Here is a 19,797-nt window from a genome sequence, read left to right as displayed (position 1 = left end):
TTTGTCTGTACCAAACATACATGCTTAAAGAAATGACGCTGCTGCTCTTCAATAGTTTCGTTGACTTCAATATTCTGACACTAAATTTGTTTACTTCCTTTGCTGATTGCTTCTCTGTCATGTTTCAATTTCACTCCACCCTGTTAAACGAATCTATCGTTACAAAATTGTCACTGTTATATTTTTTATGTAGATTCTGACATATATAAGTGATAAACAATTCAAAGATTTTTTCATATTTACAATTCTGATATAATTAGACACGGAAAACTATTTTTCTTAAAAATATTATATATAATTTTGATTCTCATTTTTTACATAATTTAATGTAAATTATTGATTCTTTCAAATAAAATATAATAATACATTAATTAATAATTTATACTAATTAAGTTATGTGAGAGAATAAAAAATAAAAATTATATATTGATTCTCATTTTTGACATAATTTAGTATGAGTTATTGATGTTATCCGGGAAATAAACATTGGCTAATTCTGTGCCAGCAGTCGCGGTAAGACAGAGGATGCAAGCGTTATCTAGAATTATTGGGCGTAAAGCGTCTGTAGGTGGCTTTTTAAGTTCGTCGTCAAATACTAGGACTCAACCCTGGACAGACGGTGGAAACTACCAAGCTGGAGTACGGTAGGGGCAGAGAGAATTTCCGGTGGAGCGGTGAAATGCGTAAAGATCGAAAAGAATACCAACGGCAAAAGCACTCTGTTAGGCCGACACTGACACTGAGAGACGAAATCTAGGGAAACGAATGAGATTAGATATCCTAGTAGTCCTAGCCATAAACGATGGATACTAGACGTTGTGCATATCGATTCTGTGTTGTTTATTTTTCTCCCCTTATTCTTTTTTATTGTCTTGTTCCTACCGATTGATTCTTTCACATAAAAAAGTAATAGTACATCGATTAATAACTCATACTAATTAAGTTATATGTGAGAGAATAAAAGATGAAATAAGAAAAATGATAATTATAGTATTATTCGCATAATAATTACTGTACGTTATGTATATAAATAGATACTTGAGTTCACCTGCTTCCTCCGAGACATTATCACATAACATCCATGACCATGTTCATCTCTACCATTTCTCTGTTCACTCTCTTTTCTGCCATTTATGGCACTGCAGCTACCAATCTTCACACTTTTTCTTCTGATTCTTATAATCAACCTTACAGAACAGCTTATCACTTCCAACCTCCAAAGAATTGGATTAATGGTATATATACAACTTTTTTCCTTCAACTCATCTCAAATTTTCTCTTCTACCCTTTGTTCCTTTCTTTCCATTCTTTTCATTTTCTTTGTTGTTCAAATATTTCATGTCTCTAACACACAGTTTCTTCTTGTTTTTTGTCATTTGATGACATGTTACCCCTGAAATGGATACGCGGCTGTGTTTGGACTTGCAGATCCAAATGGTTAGTTCAGTTTTCAGTTCTCAGTTCTCTTAGTGCTTCTGTTTTTCATATCTTAGTATATATAGTTTCCTTCAATCCATGTTGTAATATATCTCACCATCACCCTATTCTCATATTCATCTAGTTATTTCAGAATTTCTGGAAATTCATGATGGTTGAAACGTTTAATACCAGAAAACTGATGTTTCTCAGAGTGTGTTGAACGGAACTTACAAAGAAGCAGTAGAAGAAATCATTTACTATATAACGTAAATATATTGAGCTAAAATAGAGTAGGGACAGAGAAAAAGAAAAAAAAAACAGCATGTAATCGATGAAGAAGTTTCTTTCATTTGGTCGGCTTTTTTGTATATAATAAACATGTAGATAAAAAGTGAAGTCAAAGGTACTAAGTTTTTTAATGTTTCTGTCTAATTTAAAAATGGACATGTTAACAGAGACTAAGTGTCATGGCGTGATTCTTTTGAATAGAATATAGTAAAGAGAAGACGCGTAAAAGGACTCATTATTTTGAATCTAACAACAATAGTTTAAAGAATTAACAAGTTGATACGTGTTCTTGTTTACTATCTCTTATTATTCTGCAATGAAAAATGAGAAATTGTCTTTACTTTAGGACCATTGAGATATGGAGGACTTTATCATCTGTTCTATCAGTACAATCCTAAAGGTGCAGTTTGGGGAAATATTGTGTGGGCACATTCAGTGTCAAAGGATCTTGTGAACTGGACCCCACTGGATCCTGCAATCTTCCCATCTCAGCCGTCGGATATAAATGGTTGTTGGTCAGGATCAGCCACAGTGTTACCTGGTAATAAACCAGCAATTTTATACACTGGAATCAACCCACTGAATCAGCAGGTTCAAAACATGGCAAAGCCTAAAAATTTGTCTGACCCTTTTCTCAGGGAATGGGTGAAGTCCACAAAAAACCCTCTAATGGCACCAACTAGTGCTAATGAGATCAATTCAAGTTCATTTAGGGATCCCTCCACTGCTTGGCTAGGTCAAGATGGACACTGGAGAGTGCTTGTTGGAAGCAAAAGAAGAAGTAGGGGAATGGCACTTTTGTATAGAAGCAAAGATTTTTCTGATTGGGTTCAAGCCAAACACCCTCTGCATTCAACCCTAGGCAGTGGAATGTGGGAATGTCCAGATTTTTTCCCAGTTTTGAAGAATGGCCAATTGGGTGTTGACACATCAGTGAATGATGATTATGTGAGGCATGTGCTTAAGGTTAGTTTGGATGATAAAAAACATGATTACTACATGATTGGGAGTTACAATGGTGCCAGAGATAGGTTTATCCCTGATAAAGGGTTTGAAGAATTTGTTTTAAGATATGATTATGGAAAATACTATGCCTCAAAAACCTTCTTTGATGATGGAGAGAAGAGAAGGGTTTTGCTTGGGTGGGTGAACGAATCTTCAAGTGTTGCTGATGATATCAAGAAAGGATGGTCTGGAATCCATGTAAGTTCATTGCATTGCAACATTTTGTTAAATTTTTTTTATCATTGGTTTTCTCAATCAAGACAAAACTTGATCAAATCAATGAGTGTTGACTCTAGGCTCAAATAATTAGATGACATGATTTAAAAAATCACGAGCCAACTCATACAATGGCTCCACAGTTTTTTTCTTTTTCCTTTAGAAAATGAATTTGACCTCAAATGATTTGGTGAATGATGCACATGTGTTTTTGCAGACAATTCCAAGGGCTATTTGGCTGCATAAATCTGGTAAACAATTGGTACAGTGGCCAGTGGAGGAAATTAAAAAGCTGCGAGAAAAACCAGTTAACTTGTCACCCCAAACCTTAAAAGGAGGCAAATTTCTTCAAATTAATGGTGTCACAGCAACACAGGTAAGTTTTACTTAAAGGTTTTAAAATATGTATGATCAGGATCATGGTTGCAGAAGTGTTTTTTTATGAAAAACTAAGGTATCGACGAAAACCAGGATCAAATGTCACAGATATTATAATAGTAGTACACACATCAAAGTTAATAACTTTTCCTTTGCAGGCTGATGTTGAAATTTCATTTGAAGTGAGTGAATTGGGAAGGGCTGAAAAATTGAAGTATTGGACTGACCCCCAAATTCTGTGTAGCAGAAAGGGTTCTTCATCCCTCAGAAGTGGATTGGGTCCTTTTGGTTTGCTGGTTTTTGCTTCAGAGGGATTGCAAGAGTTCACATCAGTTTTCTTCACAATATTCAGATACCAACAAAAATATTTGGTACTCTTGTGCAGTGACCAGAGCAGGTTAATTTGTATGTACCCTCTTATTATTTCCATCAACTCAATTTCTCTTCAAACTCTTCTCATATCATGCAAATGCATTCATGGCAGGTCTTCCTTAAATAAGAACAATGATTTGACCACTTATGGAACTTTTGTAGACGTGAATCCTCTTAAGGAGAAGTTATCATTGAGAACCTTGGTAAGTTCCTCTTGAAAGTATTACATAATTAGATATAATACCAAATTTAGACGGTATAAATAAATGTAAAATTTATCTTACCAACTGATTTTTAGGTTAAATTAGATTTAAAGTCTGTTTTTTAATCTACTAACAGAATCATAAATTAGAATTTATCTTAACAGAATTAATTATTTGTTGAGTCTATTATTTCATTCGCTATCAAATTATGCTATCAAAATTATCTATAAGGTCTAATTTCACGTTCGAGATGTTTATACTCAGAAAAAATATGTTAGAATTTCATATTAATCAAAAATAAAATCAATTTATAATACATAAATAAATAAATATAAATTTCACTTTACGAAGATTTTTATATAAAAATTGATTTAGATTTAAAATTTATTTCTTAACTGCTCTCTATTTTTTTTTATCGCAAATTAGATAGTAATGACAAGATGACTAAAAAAAATGTTTAAGTAGTAAGAGATATTCATCTTTGGCTATTTTTTTGTTAAATAATTTTGATTTTTCTAACGAAGTAGTTTCTCTCTTACACAGGTTGATCATTCAGTAGTAGAGAGTTTTGGAGGAGAAGGAAGAGGGTGCATCACTGCCAGAGTTTATCCAACATTAGCAATAAATGATAAAGCACAAATATATGCTTTCAATAATGGTACTGCAGATGTCAAGATTACAAGATTCAGTGCTTGGAGCATGAAAAAAGCACACATAAAGTGAAATTAGAAAGAGAATTATTATAATTTTTACTTTTATCAAAGCCTCAAAGAATCATTAGGCTAACAATAATATGCATGTGATTATCCAAATTTAATATTTGATAAGCTGACAAACTTAAAAAATTATTTAAGAAAAATGATGTCACCAACATATTTTACTATTTATTCTTCCAGCTTTAACTGCAGTTTGAGAATATCCATGACTGGTACAATGATTATCTTATGTTGATTCAACATTTATGATTATAGTAAGGTTTTCCATGATAAATATTTCTTATTGGTCTATTCTCACTTTATTATATAGTCACATAATTAAGGACATTGTCCTCTAGCTATAATGTGATCACACAATTATCTTCTACACATCAATCATAAAAGAAGAAATAAAATTGAAGTAAAATTTTGGTAGAAAATTTTGATGAAGGTTGAAAATCTCATATTGATAAGATAAGAGATGAGACAATTTCATAATATATAAATAAAGTATATATTTTATTTTATAAACTATTTTTATAGAGTTGAATTAGACTTAAAAATCTACTTCTTAACATAGTACCAGAACCATTTGTTAAAAAAAAAGTCTATCCTTAAAAACCCACTTCTTAATAAGAACTATAATATAGAAAATATTAACTCTAATAAGTATGGTTATAGAAAATATCACTTTAGTAAAAGAATAATAAAATTAAAAAAATATTTAAATTTTACGAATTATCTTGCTAGATCAAAGTCAACCCACCTTTCAAAAGTAATTTAAATTCAAAATTAAAAGTATCTTCTAGATATATTTTTTCTAAATATAGTTTTATTTAACAAAACTAACTTGTGGATATACCAGATGACCCAAGGTATATTTAGGCACAAATTGAGTTTTTTATATTTTTATTAAAAATGTAAAGTATTTAATAAGAAAAATCCCAAAAGTATTTTAATTTTGTATCCAAAAACATATGTAAAATGGTTTTATCTCCTGTTATTTATTGCATGGAGGAATGCTAATAAGACCTGTTCTTAGCATTTGTTAGGTTTTCAACATTAATGCATTAATTGCTTTGCTCAGTCAAATTTATTTTTCTCAAATCATTTATTTCTGACAAGAATGAGCAACTGTACATCTTTTACCAAGTAATGGGTAGAATTTTTATGTTGCGAAATTAATTTCCATAGGTTACCTCTATTGTCATTAAAGAAAAAAAAATCTTAATAAGATCCATCCTTATTGTTAATCACCAGTGTTAAAGTATTTTAAACAATAGTTTATTAAAATTTGAGAAATTAAAATAAAAAATAATTACAATTAAAAGTGTGTGAGTTGTTTTTTTATTAGCTTTCATTTGTACTTAGGTTTCATTACTCATAAGGTTGTTCACTTGAAAAATTATAACAAAATGGTTCAAAGTGACTTTATATTCATTCTTTTTTTTCTCTTTTTCCTACTCTTTGCATTCTAGACTTTTGGAGCGAAAGATTTCTTTAGTTTAAATCATTCACAAATTTTTACAAAAATAATTGGAATGATTTACTACTAAAAATTTTTATATTACATCAGATTTTTTTGTAAATTTATTAAAATAATTTATAAAAAAATCTTTTTTTTACTATTTTTTCTAAGAATCTTAATTAGTAGATAATTTCTTTTGTAAATAATTATTTTTTATAAAATTATAAAATTCATAAGTATTTCTTACCAAATTTATTGTAAAAAATGTTTTATAAAAAAATTGGTAGTAATTTAATGTAACTTTTTTTCGTAACAAATTTTATAAATACTTCTTATAAAAAAATTTAAAACAAAATTGGTTGGAAATATGAATTTTTTTAGTTGTGATGATAAAATTGCCAATTATTATTTCAATTTGCATGATAATTGTTGTTAAAATGCTGGTTTTGAGAATAAAATTTGTGTAAATTGGAACAATAGGTACACGATAATAGGTGGAGTTTCAAAGAATTTTCTTCTAAACTAATTTATGTATATGCAATTCATACGTCTCAACTTCATTGAAGATGATCAAAATATCTTTCAACAACAAAAATTACCAGACCATATTCTTCTAATAATAATTTAAATTTTGTCAATTATAAATAATTAACCAATTTAAATATATAAGACATTAACTCGAATAAGTATTGTAATGGACAATATCACTTTTTGATAAATGAATATTAAAATTGAAAAATGGATTAAATTTTGTGTATCCATTAGTAGATAGGTCAAACCACCTTGTTAAAAGTAATTTAAATTCAAAATTAAAAGTATTTTCTAGATACCAAAAGTAATCGGTAGATACCAAATACCTCAGATTATATTTAGACACAAATTAAGTGTTTTTATATTTTTTTTATTAAAATGTAAAGTCTTTAATAAGAAAATTCTCAAAAATATTTTAATTTTGGATTCAAACATTTAAAATGGTTTCATCACGTGTTATTTATTGCATGGAGGAATGCTAATAAGACGACCTCTTCATAGCATTGGTTAGGGTTTCAACATCAATGCATTAACTGCTTTGCCCAGTCAAATTTTTTTTCTCAAATCATTTATTTAGGACAAGAACGATTTATTGTACATTTTTTAACAAAGTAAGTAAGGAGTAAAATGACTAAATTCATTATAATATTTTGAATTATTTATACCATTTGATATATTTTTGTTTCAATGTTAATTCAAATATTATTATAAAATGCGTTTAAAAATGTCTACCAAAATTTGATAAGAAGAACTAAATTCATACATTTATAAAGATAAATGACTAAATTGGTATAAAATTTTAAAATGAACTAATTTTAAAATTTACTGAAATTTGAGAAACAAAAAATATATTTAACCCTAAAATTAATTTCCATAATACTAGGTCATCTCTATTGCCGTTAAAGAAGAAAAAATATAAGATCTATCCTTATTATTAATCACCAGTTTTAAACAACAGTTTAATTAAATTTTGAGAAGTTTAAAAATAAAACGAAAACAACGATTAAAAGCGAGTTGTTTTTTATTAGCTTTCATTTATACTTTGGTTTCATTAGTCATATATTCTAGAGTCAAGATTTTATACTTAATTTTTTTTTACTATTTTCTGTTGAACATTAAAAATATACAGTATTAATATTTTAAATATTTTTTTAATATATTTTAAAACTTTCTGTTAAACATTAAAAATATACTGTATTAATATTTTAAATATTTTTTTAATATATTTTAAAACGTTTAAATTAATGATATTCAGTATATTATAAAGTCAGAATGAAAAAATAACACAAACAAAACTTAACAGAGAATCCAATCCAAATTTTATGTTGTACTATGAAGAAATGTGCAACCAAAAGGTTGTTGACTTGAAAATTCTAACAAAATGCACAAAACTTCATATTTTTCTTTCTCACTTTTTCCTATTCTTTGCATCCCAGACTTTTGAGCGAAAGATTAACACTTTCCTTAGTTTGAACCATTCACAAATTTCCACAACACAACATTATTGTCTGTATAAATAGATAGCAGAGCACATTTGTTTTCCTCCACAACACAACATTACAACATCGCATAGCAACCATGACAATGCCTACTATGTGTTTGTTAATTCTCTTTTCTGTCATTTATGGCAGTGTAGCTACTCATCATCTTAGCAGAAATCTTCAGACTCTGTCTTCTGATTCCAATGATCAACCTTACAGAACTGCTTATCACTTCCAACCTCCCAAGAACTGGATAAATGGTATACATAACATTCTTTCCTTCAACTCATCTTAAAATTTTCTTTATTCATTCATTCCTATTCTTTGTTTTCTGCGTAAGTATTTGGTCTCTAATATACAGTTTCTATTTTTGTCTTCTTGCTTTTGCCACTTGACATGTTATCATCAAATGGACACTTCGGTATATTTGGACTTGCAGATCCCAATGGTTAGTTCAGTTCTCTTATTATGAATTTCACTCTTCAGTGCACCTCTTCTGTGATATTGGATTCGTTTGTTTGTGTTTTAAAATAATACTGTGAAAACAAGTCAAAGTAAAAAAGAAAAAAAAAACATTAAACTGTTTTTAGCTGTTTCTGTTTCTCTTTTTAATTCTTACATTAAACTGTTTGGATATAAAATTGTCTTGGGATTTTTGGCAGGACCAATGAGATATGGAGGACTTTATCATCTGTTCTACCAATACAATCCAAAAGGTGCAACTTGGGGAAATATTGTGTGGGGACATTCAGTGTCAAAGGATCTTGTGAACTGGACCACACTAGATCCTGCCATCTTCCCATCTCAGCCGTCTGATATAAATGGTTGTTGGTCAGGATCAACCACACTGCTCCCTGGGAACAAACCAACCATTTTGTACACAGGAATTGACTCCATGAAGCACCAAGTTCAAAACTTGGCCAAGCCCAAAAATTTGTCTGACCCTTTTCTTAGGGAATGGGTTAAGTTTCCCCAAAACCCTGTAATGGCACCAACTAGTGATAACAACATAGAATCAGACTCATTTAGGGACCCCACCACTGCTTGGCTAGGCCAAGATGGACATTGGAGAGTACTTGTTGGAAGCAAAAGAAGAACTAGGGGAATGGCACTGTTGTATAGGAGCAAAGACTTTGTTAACTGGGTTCAAGCCAAACACCCTTTATATTCAACCAAAGACAGTAGAATGTGGGAGTGCCCAGATTTTTTTCCAGTTTTCAAGAATGGCCAATTGGGTGTTGAAACATCTGTGAATGGTGATGATGTTAGGCATGTGCTCAAGGCCAGCTTGAAAGGACATGATTACTATACGATAGGGAGTTACAATACTTCCAAGGATGTGTTTGTCCCTGATAAAGGGTTTGATGAATTTGTTTTAAGATTTGATTATGGAAAATACTATGCCTCAAAATCTTTCTTTGATGATGGAAAGAAGAGGAGGATTTTGCTTGGGTGGGTGGACGAATCATCAATTGAGGCAGATGATATCAAGAAAGGATGGGCTGGAATCATTGTAAGTTCATTTCAATATTGTCAGTGTTTGTTCATTGTATTCTGAACTCAATACAAGACTTTTGACCAAATCAAAACATTTTGAATCTTGGCTCAAATCATTAGATTTGGTTTTTAGCCATGTTTTTGTGATGGATGGAGTGTGGTTACAGAAAACATGACCAAGATGCACATATATCTTTGTAGGCAATTCCAAGGGCCATTTGGCTGCACAGATCTGGTAAACAGTTGGTACAATGGCCTGTGATGGAAATTGAAAAGCTGCATGCAAACCCAGTGAACTTGGCCCCCCAAGTGCTAAAAGGAGGACAATTGCTTCAAATTAATGGTGTTACAGCAGCACAGGTAGATTTCACCTACTACCATATAAACATAATAAGTGTTGCAATGTGGTTTTATAAGAGTATAATTTTATCTACCAGGTTTCCTTTTCTAAGTAGTGGAACTTGCATAAATTTTAGTCATCAAAAAGATGTTTATAATACTCTTTAGAAGTTAAATATAGGAATACTTAATTTTAAATTAAGCTCATCTTACACATTAGAATTCAATCAACCATCTTGATATTAGAAGTGCAGTTTTAGATAAAAGTTAGAGAAATTGTTCACTATGCTAATCTGGTCTTGTTAACATTATTTTAGCAACTAAAACTAAAAAACTGTTAGTTTTACCAACTCTTGGAATGAAAATAAAAACCTATAGGGAACTATAACAGAACATAGTAGTATACTTTATATTTTTAATTTAATAAACATTTCTTTCTAAAAATTGTTTATTTTTAGTTTTTTAAAATCAATCATAATAGACAATGATGGTAAAATGTTTTAAGACTTCATTATATTCTTTGCTTCAAATGGTGTAGTTTTTTCGAGTTTAAACTGTGATGATTAAGTCTCTTAATAATTCTGCGATTCTAATATTTAATTGTCTAATTGTACTAATCAGATTAATTATGTAATTTTATTCTCTCTGACGTAATAAATAAGTGTCACATCCATATATTCTAAATGACAAAGAGACTAAAATCATAGTAAAATCTAATCTAATTGGCGCTATCAGAATGAGAAAAAACATAACTACAAAAATCAATTGTCACAGTTGAAATGAAAAGACTAAAATCCCACCATTAAAATGCTTGGGAACCAAGTTAACAGTTAAGACCTGTTTTAAAAATTTGGAGTGATAATTTGTCCTTTTTGCAGGCTGATGTTGAAATTTCATTTGAAGTGAATAAATTGATAGAGGCTGAAGTATTGGACAATTGGACGGACCCCAAAATTCTGTGTAGTCAAAAGGGTTCATCCATTAAAAGTGAACTGGGTCCGTTTGGTCTGCTAGTTTTTGCTTCTGAGGGATTGCAAGAGTTCACATCAGTTTTCTTCAGAATATTCAAATACCAAAATAAAAATTTGGTGCTCTTATGCAGTGATCAAAGCAGGTTAATTTGTTTGTGTCCTCTATTTATTTCTATCAACTCAATTTGTCTCCAAACTCATACAAATGCATGTATGCAAACAGGTCTTCCTTAAATAAAAACAATGATTTGACCACTTATGGAGCTTTTGTTGACGTGGAACCTCTTCATGAACAGCTTTCGTTGAGAACACTGGTAAGTTTCTGATGAAGCCACTGATACTCACAAAGGTTGCATTCAAATAGAACTCTTTAAGTTATAGAAATTTGAATTTTTTGCTGAGTTGTTAGGAATATCCATCTGATGAGCTTTCAAAATACATTAATAGATACTAATTTTGATGTTTTAAAATATATTAAAAACTATTTTAATATACTAATATTAGTGTATTTTAAAGATTCAACAATCAGATAACACAAAAAACTCATTAGAAAATTTGGATTCAAGTTTTAGCAAGTGCATATACACATAATTTTATACACTTGAGCACAAACATTCGTCTACAAAAAAGATATGATTTGTCAGCAGATACATTTAATAGTATGTTAAAAGTCATTTTTCTTAGTTGGTGTCATCTTTTCTTTTGTTCAAATGATCTATAATTTTTCTAAGGCATGAGTTTCCCAATTCCACAGACTGATCATTCTGTCGTAGAGAGTTTTGGAGGAGAGGGAAGAGCTTGTATCACAGCAAGAGTTTACCCCACATTGGTGATCAATGATAAAGCACAACTATATGCTTTCAATAATGGCACTGCTGATGTCAATATTACAAGACTGAATGCTTGGAGCATGAAGAAAGCACAAATAAATTGACACTAAGAGAATTTCAAAAATACAAATGGAGATTTACAGCATATACTTACAAACTATCTGCATTCAAACGTCTCAATAATTTTTTTAATGTTAATAAATATGTCATGTCATCCTCTTCTGTCGAATACAATCTTGTACTGGTGTTGATCATTTGATTATACACCTTCATCCTTTTTAATAACATGAAGTTATAAATATCAGTAGGCTAAGGTCAGAGTGAGCTTGCACTACTATGAACTGGTGCTATTCATATTCCATACTTAGGTGGTCCTTTTGCCTACGTTTCCGATTACCCTTCTTTTTCACTTTATCATTTGGCATTTCTTCATACTGCTCTGTTAAACATTTGTGTACAATATTTTTCACTTCATCGAGTAACTCTCTATTATAAGAATCCAACCCTTCTGCTGAGACTATATCAGCAATGCTGGCAATTTCCCTCATAGCAGTAACCTGCAAAAGCATGTAGCAGTCAAGTATTCATAAAACATACACTCAAGTTAAAGAAAGTAAAGATAAACAACTAATGAGCAAAACATACTGTTCTTTGATACTCTGACTCCAGGGATGATGTGACTCTCCCAATATATTTCCGAGTAATCTTGTGATACCATTGCATGTACACACCCTCATCTGTAATGTCACCACCATCATCAACAATATGAACCCAACGTTCCGACCACTCTTTGATAGCCAAGTCCATTTTTCCCATCAGATCTACCCCATGATCCACAATACGGCTCTTCCTCTCCCATCGTTCGACGTCTTTTGGGATAGTTTGATGCAAGCCAAATTGCCTTAAGCATCGATCAGGAAGGTGTCTTTCAGCCTTGTCAAAACACAATAGCATAGTCCTAGATGCCCTTAAAATCAGACTAGCTTTTGTATCTTCTGGTATGGCTGTAGAATCCAAATCCTTGTAAGGTAGCCACTGGACCTGTGTGTATATACAACAATTAACACAGATTTACCATTTTCATCTACCAATTTCATCGAATAAACCACCATATTAGCACTTACATCACATGGATTAAGAGAGTCCAAAGCCTTTCTGTAGGACACTACATTACATTTAGTCCTACAACCACTTTTCCCTTTCCATTTAAGCACAAAGGGAAAGCAATTAGTATCAGGTTCTTGATTAAACTTTGGCAGGCCAACATTGAGGCGAGAATAACTCCAGCACTAAAAACAATAACTAATTTATTATTCAGCAAGTGTTCAATCTGGAAGTATCAGCAAAAGAAGAGAGAAAAGGGAAGTGATTATAACCTGTACTAGAGTTAGACAGCCACTAATGGTGCTCTGAGATTTGAGTGAAGCATTGCCAAGTGCTCTATATAAAAATGCCAATGCTCCTGCACCCCAAGCAAATTTCCCAGCCTTATCAAAGTCTTCAAACAAAGAAAGGTACATAACAGGGACTTTGTTCCCTGTTGTAGTAGAGAATATTGTGCTGCCGACGAGATATAGAAGGTAAGCACGTGTACAGCGTTCGGTTTCCTCCGGCGGTGCATCTTCAGCACACTCACTAAAGAACTCCTTCAACCAAGTCAGCTTCACCATTCCACCATTCAGATCCTCCGGCACTCTCCCTAGTAACTTTTCACAAACTGAACTTGGTGCACTTATTGGACCTATCACAGGTTCTCCATCAATAGCCAATCCAAGTAATAGTGACACATCTTCTAGGGTTATTGTCAATTCTCCAACAGTTAAGTGAAATGTATTTGTTTCTCTCCTCCACCGTTCAACCAAAGCTGCTATCAGTGCATTGTCAAGACTCATAGCAGGAAGTAATCGTAGGTAACCGAAACCAGCCTTCTCAACCAACGTAATCTGTTTAGGTGTGAGTTTCCACTGATCAAGCATTGAAGTGTGTTCATGGCACCTAAGTACACCACGTTCCTGTAGATTTGAATAATATGATCATATCCAGTGATATGAATATGATAAATTTTCACATGATTAAACAGAAATTATCAATAAAAGAATGTCCACTTACGTGTCCATCCCAAACTGCTGAAGAAACATGATTATCTTGATCATAAAGTACATAATTATCAATTGGTCCAGGATCTTCTTTGAGCTCCATTTAGGAAGGAAATGAGAACTGCCCAAAATACAAGAATCACAGAAAGAAATGAATAACTACGAATCAGCCCAATTTCAGAAGCAATAGCTACACTAAAATCATTGACATTCTTCATTAAGAAAAGATAAATTTGATATCTGTTTTGCCAATAGGAAATTTTATCTAATTTTGATTCTCTGCTGAGTACCAACAGTAAATGGAGACCACAATTTTTTTCCCAGAGTCTTTTTCATTGAGGACAGTGAGAGAAAGGGTTACACAAAGCAGAATTTTTTAGAATCCTGTTCCTTGGCAAGCCACTGATTCCAGAAAGTGCTCAAGGTTCTCACACAATTAGCCTACCCTCCCCACTCCATACTCTCACAAAAGAATGAAAATTGGTACAAATTCCTCATTATAAAGTGTCAATTGCTCATTAGAGTCTCATCTTTCAAATTCTAAATGACAAACACCCACCAACACAAAAACAGTTTTTTGATGACCCTAAACTGGATTCATAGCAAGCAATAAAAAAATCATAGCAGACTCAAAACCCCACCAGGAAAGAACTTTAATTTGATGAACACATTGCTAATACAGAAAAAAAAAAAGAATGAGAGAGAACCTGAAGGAAGGTGGAACTCAAGTCCGTGAAATTAGTGGATGAGAGAGAGAAAGAGACTCACCGACTTTCGAAGAAGACGAGGAAACAGAGTGAGACACTGCAACATGTGTAGTATCTAATCTAATCTAGTACGAGAACAAGAAAGATTTGGGTTTGTTTTGGAGATTGACTTTGTTCAGTGTTGCCACCCACAAAACTGAACACCCTATAGACCAATTAAGGATTTTATGGTCTTTCTATTATTCTTGTTTTATTTTTTTATTGGTTATATGGAAATTTAAAATAAATACAATATAATTATTTTTGTATCAAGAAATTACTCTTAATTAATCGATTACTTGGGTTGAGTTGAGTCATTCCTTTCTAAAACTAAAACTGATGAATTTAAAAAAAAAAAAACTAATGGATAAAGTAACGGGTGAGATTTTTCAATAATAAAAAATTAACATCAGCAACAAAAATTAAAATGTAAAAAATGTAAATTCTAAATACCATTATTAAAATGGTTAATTACTATGAGAAAAGTAATAACAAAAAGATAATCAAAGGCATTTAATTTAACTAAAACGAGGGAAAAAAACTCACTCCATAAACTTCACAATCCTACCGAAACTAAACACTGTCACTGCTTCCTCTCTCTCTGCGCTCTGCCATGACGACGTCGTCTGGTTCGGTGAACAACGCCATACCCTCAGGCCTCCAAGAAATGCTTCTCAACCGAAAGCGTACCGAACAGCCAGAAGAAGAAGAACTCAATAACAATGCCCAAACTTCAATTTCGTCCCCGCAACCTTCTTCACCCGCCGGTGACGCCGTCGCCGGCGACGGCGACAGCTCAATCTCCAAACCCGTCGTGTTGGTAACCAACAGCGACGGCATCGAGTCCCCGGGTCTAACATTCCTCGTCCAAGCTCTCGTGCGCCTCGGCCTCTACGATGTCCATGTCTGCGTTCCCCAATCGTGGGTCCCACTTTGCGTTCTCTCTAATTGTTTCATCGCATGCTTCCTTCCTTGCTTGCTTTGGCTTCGTTTGATTTCTCGCTCTTTGTAATTTGTTAGTTCGTGAAAATGGTTGCTTCAGGGACAAATCTGTTTCGGGCCACTCTCTCACTATCGGAGAAACCGTGGAAGCCTCTTCTGCTCTGATTGATGGTGCCACCGCCTTTGAAGTTTCAGGTTTGGATTCAACAGTTGAACCTCTTTGCTCCTTTCTACTCATTTGGATGATGAGATTCTTAATTGTTTGGAATCTTTTTTGTGTGGAGTGTAGCTTAGTGGTTTGCTTACTGTTTAGTCTTCGCCAGCCACTGTTTGTTTTTATGTCAGATCCGATGTGTGTGGAGTTCTTGTAGGCGTGGTTTGGTTCTAGTTGTGTATATGAATAATGGTGTTCTTCAGTGAGTTCATGTTAACTTCGTTCATAGTTGATGTGGGTTTGCTTGTTATTTTTTAGTCAAAAAAAGTCTCTTCATCACCCTCTTGCCTAGAATCATGGGATAGTAGCTGCTGACGTTTAGGTTGTGATCTTTAACTTAACTGAATGACATTGTGTGATTTATGTTGCAGATCCACTTCTTAGGAGAGAAATTTTTATTTTTATTTTTTGTAATAAAGGAATTCATACTGTCTTGGCTTTGTCATTACTGATATAATGCATCATGAGTTGGGAAATGATTTGTTGTCGTAGTTGTGACAATGATACTTGCATAAATTCCTTACTCTTTCCTAATTTATAATTCAGGAACGCCTGTCGATTGTATTTCACTAGCCTTATCTGGAGCCTTGTTTTCATGGTCAAAGCCAATGCTGGTTAGCATCTGTCATATAATTAATAACTATTTGTGCGCTCTTCTCACTAACTAAGTACTAATGGATGAAAATGATATAAATTTTAGGTTATTAGCGGAATTAACCGGGGATCAAGCTGTGGTCATCTCAAGTAAGTTTTTCCCTTCTCTTATGCATAGATTTAAACTTGTAAACCTATACTAGTACAGAGTCCTCGCTCCCCCCTGAATATAGTCTGTTATGGTTTTGTATTAACACCTCCACGCGCCCTGAGTATGAGCAGAAGTTGATTTCATGCTTTAAAATCGCCAGGTTCTACTCAGGTGTTGTTGCTGGAGCAAGAGAGGCGTTATTATGTGGGGTACCTTCTTTGTCAATATCATTAAATTGGTAGGTTGATTGTTATTTATGATTTCCAGCTTAACTGTATTTTCCTGCTGGAGATAATGAACTAGTACCATATCCTGCTGCCGTGCTGCAGGAAGAAGGATGAAAGTCAAGAGACTGATTTCAAGGATGCAGTAGAACTCTGTTTACCTTTAATAAAGGCAGCTATCAGGGATGTTTTACAGGGAACTTTCCCCAAAAGCTGTTTTCTGGGTATAGAAATTCCTACATCGCCTTTAAGCAGCAAGGTACAAAATTTTTATTAGTTTGGATAATAATATCTAGTCCTCCACTGAAATGTGATAATGTTCTATATTTGGGTTATATACGGTGGAAAATCTAGTATGGATGATATTCTTGGCTTATAATCAATTTTTTTTTTCTTCGAAGTTATAATGTTGCATTCAGGTCTTTATGTATAAGTGCTTTGTAGGTTCTGCTTTTAAAGATTTACTTCTAGTTGCCCTTTTTATTGGGATATGTCTTTTCTAATAATGAAAGATGACTTACATTTATTGGGAGTTTCATGTACTACTCTCAGAGTAATGAGAAAGTCTCAGAGAGAGGAACCTAACGACTTCTTGATGTCATGTAACGTTTTGGCTTCTCAGCTGGGGCTGAAATGTTTGCAGCTTTCAATTACATGATTATGTGTGATTCTTGTTATATTTTTCTTCACTGGAAATCTTGAGTAGACAAAAAATGGTGTGGGATGGGATGGAAATGTTTATTCTCACATTTTAAAAATTGTATTGCATACAGAGGCGGTAACTGTATGTAGATTGTGAACCCTTTTCCTGGGAAATTTCCTCTTAAAGAGGATTTGAAATGTGACCGTTTAACATTGTGATTAACGTGTATTTCCTTCCCTGTCCCCTTTCTTAATTAGGCAACATGTTTTAATTTCACCATTCTTATTTTTTGTTTCACTGTGTTTACTGTTTAGTGAACTGTTTTTGGTCCGAAGATATCATATGGCTGCTGTGGTATTGTTTTGCCGACAGGGCTTCAAGTTGACCAAGCAAAGTATGTGGAGATCCACTCCAAACTGGCAGGCAGTTTCAACTAGCCGGTATCCTCCTGGTCATTTCTTGGCCAGTAAACAAGGCTTTGGTCTTCAGTTTGCACAGATTGGCCGTGATGCCTCTGCTGCTGTGAGTGTCCTAAATATTGGCATCTTTTGCACATTCCGTTTCTGTTTAATCTGGTAATTATTTTGCTGTTATTGATGCTGATAGTAGAATCTTTCACATCTTGGTGTACTTCAGGGTGCAGCTCGGAGATTAACTACTCAGAAAAAGAATTTGGAGATTGTTGAATCAATTGGAGCTGCAGGAAAACCTGATTCTAACAGGGTGAAGAAGTACTTCAGACTTGAGGTAAATGAGAGGGAGATGGCAGTATGGGTCAACCGTTCCATACCAAGTTTAGGGAAGGTTGACTGCTTTTAAAAAATAGATTTGGAAATGGGAAGGTCGACAACCACCTCATTTCCAACTTGCCTAAAAATGAAAATAAAAGGGGTGGGTTGGTACAAGGATGGGAATGTAGTGGGAGGGTACCAGATTATTATAAATTATATCCCTCAACTCTAATGTTCATACACATATCCATACCCTATGTGTGACAATATAATACCTAAACCTATTATTGCATTTTAGTTAGGCAAGACTTGTTTTTAAGTAGTGATCAAACTCACTTTCATTATGTCACTGAATCAATGACAAATGAGTCCTCGACATATAAATATTTTCTAAAAAAATTATTCGACCCCTTGTGGTTGAACTTTCCACTTCCCTCATAGTGTTAGCTAGATGATCTTCAAAAGTATGAGTAGTATAATGTCGTGACACTGTTCATTTGAATGGAAGATGGACTTCTGTACTGCTTGAGAAAGATACAACTTTATTTTGTTGTATCTTGATTCTGAATCCACAACAATGGCAATCCTCTCCATGGGTAACCAGTCAATATTTGTCTCAGTTTATGATAATTTTTGAAACCATACTTCTAGTAGCTTAAGTTGATCAATTTGTCTAATGGTTCAAAGATTTTCTTTTTTCAAAAATGACTGAAATTGTTTATTATACATGATTCAGTACTTTCTATGTTACATTCAAATGAAGATTAATTATTTGAATTGTTCCTGGATGTGAACTCAGCTATACTATACTTCTATCTGCAGTTTTTGGATAAACAGCAGGAAGATATAGATGATGATTTGGATTACAGAGCACTTGAAAGTGGATATGTAAGTTGGCTAACTGAATTATCTCTTTGCATGTCTCTAATGTGAAATGTATCATTAACTTTTTCACCTAATAATATTTTATGTTCTTAAGGACTGCACGCAAACAATAAACATCTTCATCGGGCTGTTAATCTGTTACTATATATGCGATCAAGTTCATTTTTCTCCTCTGAATGAACCTTGAATCTGATTTTAATGAACAGGTTGCAGTTACTCCTCTCTTTCTGTCTCCTCATACTGAGACGGATATTCAAATGGCAGCTTCTGATTGGCTTTCATCTGTACTTCCTGGTGAACAATAGCCTCAAACAGAGTTCAAAGTTCAGCTTCAGCGTGATTATGTACATTTGAGATTTATGGTGGTTCTTCCTGTTGTAAAGGTGGAGCAGAAGCGGCAATCATTCTATAATTGATATCATCAATCTGTACGTTTGTGTAAGATATTCTGTATTCCCTCTTCATTGTTTCATTTCTTGTTGTCTCTAGCTATTTCTGATGTGAAGCAAATTCATTATTTGCTTCCTGTAATCCACTAGGCATATTTTGAAAATGCCATCTCCTCTGTTTGTAACTTCAAAAGTATTAGCTAAACGCTGGTGCACTTCTCATTGTAATTTTTCGCTAAGTTGTTGTTTGAAAGATAGTTTTAAGCTTGGTTTGATGGTATTTTAGACTATGGTCGGATATTAAGCATTGGTTATTGCATCACTTGCGCTCAACTCAAAAGTGATTGGATTTTGCATTCTGAATGCATACAATAGAATATTTTGAGGCTATGGGATATAGTTAGATTTTCCTTACAAGTGATAAAATTTTGTTGCTCTATTATATTTTATGATCCGACAGGTTGAATTAGAAATTGAGCAGTTACAAGT

The 19,797-nt window shown here is 33.1% G+C and overlaps 4 protein-coding genes across 5 annotated transcripts; 3 read left to right on the top strand and 1 right to left on the bottom strand.

The window, feature by feature from the left end:
- The first annotated feature begins 1,063 nt into the window (after positions 1 to 1,063).
- LOC114166130 (beta-fructofuranosidase, cell wall isozyme-like) lies at positions 1,064 to 4,635 on the top strand. Its single transcript, XM_028050800.1, has 7 exons — positions 1,064 to 1,235; positions 1,429 to 1,437; positions 2,054 to 2,910; positions 3,146 to 3,304; positions 3,465 to 3,703; positions 3,791 to 3,881; positions 4,425 to 4,635. Exons 1-7 carry the CDS (start codon positions 1,082 to 1,084, stop codon positions 4,602 to 4,604), a joined length of 1,689 nt encoding a protein of 562 aa, XP_027906601.1. The 5' UTR covers positions 1,064 to 1,081; the 3' UTR covers positions 4,605 to 4,635.
- A 3,496-nt stretch (positions 4,636 to 8,131) lies between these two features.
- LOC114167661 (beta-fructofuranosidase, cell wall isozyme-like) lies at positions 8,132 to 11,985 on the top strand. The gene is made up of 7 exons (XM_028052778.1): positions 8,132 to 8,316; positions 8,496 to 8,504; positions 8,719 to 9,569; positions 9,755 to 9,913; positions 10,771 to 11,006; positions 11,087 to 11,177; positions 11,618 to 11,985. The coding sequence occupies exons 1-7, from the start codon at positions 8,154 to 8,156 to the stop codon at positions 11,795 to 11,797; spliced, it is 1,689 nt and encodes a 562-aa protein (XP_027908579.1). The 5' UTR covers positions 8,132 to 8,153; the 3' UTR covers positions 11,798 to 11,985.
- Positions 11,860 to 14,716, bottom strand: LOC114167662 (protein MAIN-LIKE 2-like). 2 transcript variants are annotated; one of them, XM_028052779.1, is made up of 6 exons: positions 14,558 to 14,716; positions 13,803 to 13,910; positions 13,070 to 13,705; positions 12,818 to 12,982; positions 12,339 to 12,734; positions 11,860 to 12,250 (listed from the first exon to the last, which is right to left on the bottom strand). In XM_028052779.1, exons 2-6 carry the CDS (start codon positions 13,890 to 13,892, stop codon positions 12,041 to 12,043), a joined length of 1,497 nt encoding a protein of 498 aa, XP_027908580.1. In that variant the 5' UTR covers positions 13,893 to 13,910; positions 14,558 to 14,716; the 3' UTR covers positions 11,860 to 12,040. The 2 variants fall into 2 exon arrangements, with proteins under 2 accessions (XP_027908580.1, XP_027908581.1); XM_028052780.1 differs by having other exon boundaries at positions 14,497 to 14,712.
- A 360-nt stretch (positions 14,717 to 15,076) lies between these two features.
- Positions 15,077 to 19,588, top strand: LOC114166116 (5'-nucleotidase SurE-like). The gene is made up of 10 exons (XM_028050781.1): positions 15,077 to 15,456; positions 15,578 to 15,672; positions 16,238 to 16,305; positions 16,392 to 16,435; positions 16,597 to 16,674; positions 16,766 to 16,919; positions 17,676 to 17,825; positions 17,940 to 18,050; positions 18,857 to 18,922; positions 19,126 to 19,588. The coding sequence occupies exons 1-10, from the start codon at positions 15,149 to 15,151 to the stop codon at positions 19,222 to 19,224; spliced, it is 1,173 nt and encodes a 390-aa protein (XP_027906582.1). The 5' UTR covers positions 15,077 to 15,148; the 3' UTR covers positions 19,225 to 19,588.
- The last annotated feature ends 209 nt before the right edge of the window (positions 19,589 to 19,797 follow it).

Source organism: Vigna unguiculata, chromosome 10, assembly GCF_004118075.2.
Source record: "Vigna unguiculata cultivar IT97K-499-35 chromosome 10, ASM411807v1, whole genome shotgun sequence".
NCBI lineage: Eukaryota > Viridiplantae > Streptophyta > Magnoliopsida > Fabales > Fabaceae > Vigna > Vigna unguiculata.
This window is presented reverse-complemented; position numbering and strand designations above follow the sequence as displayed.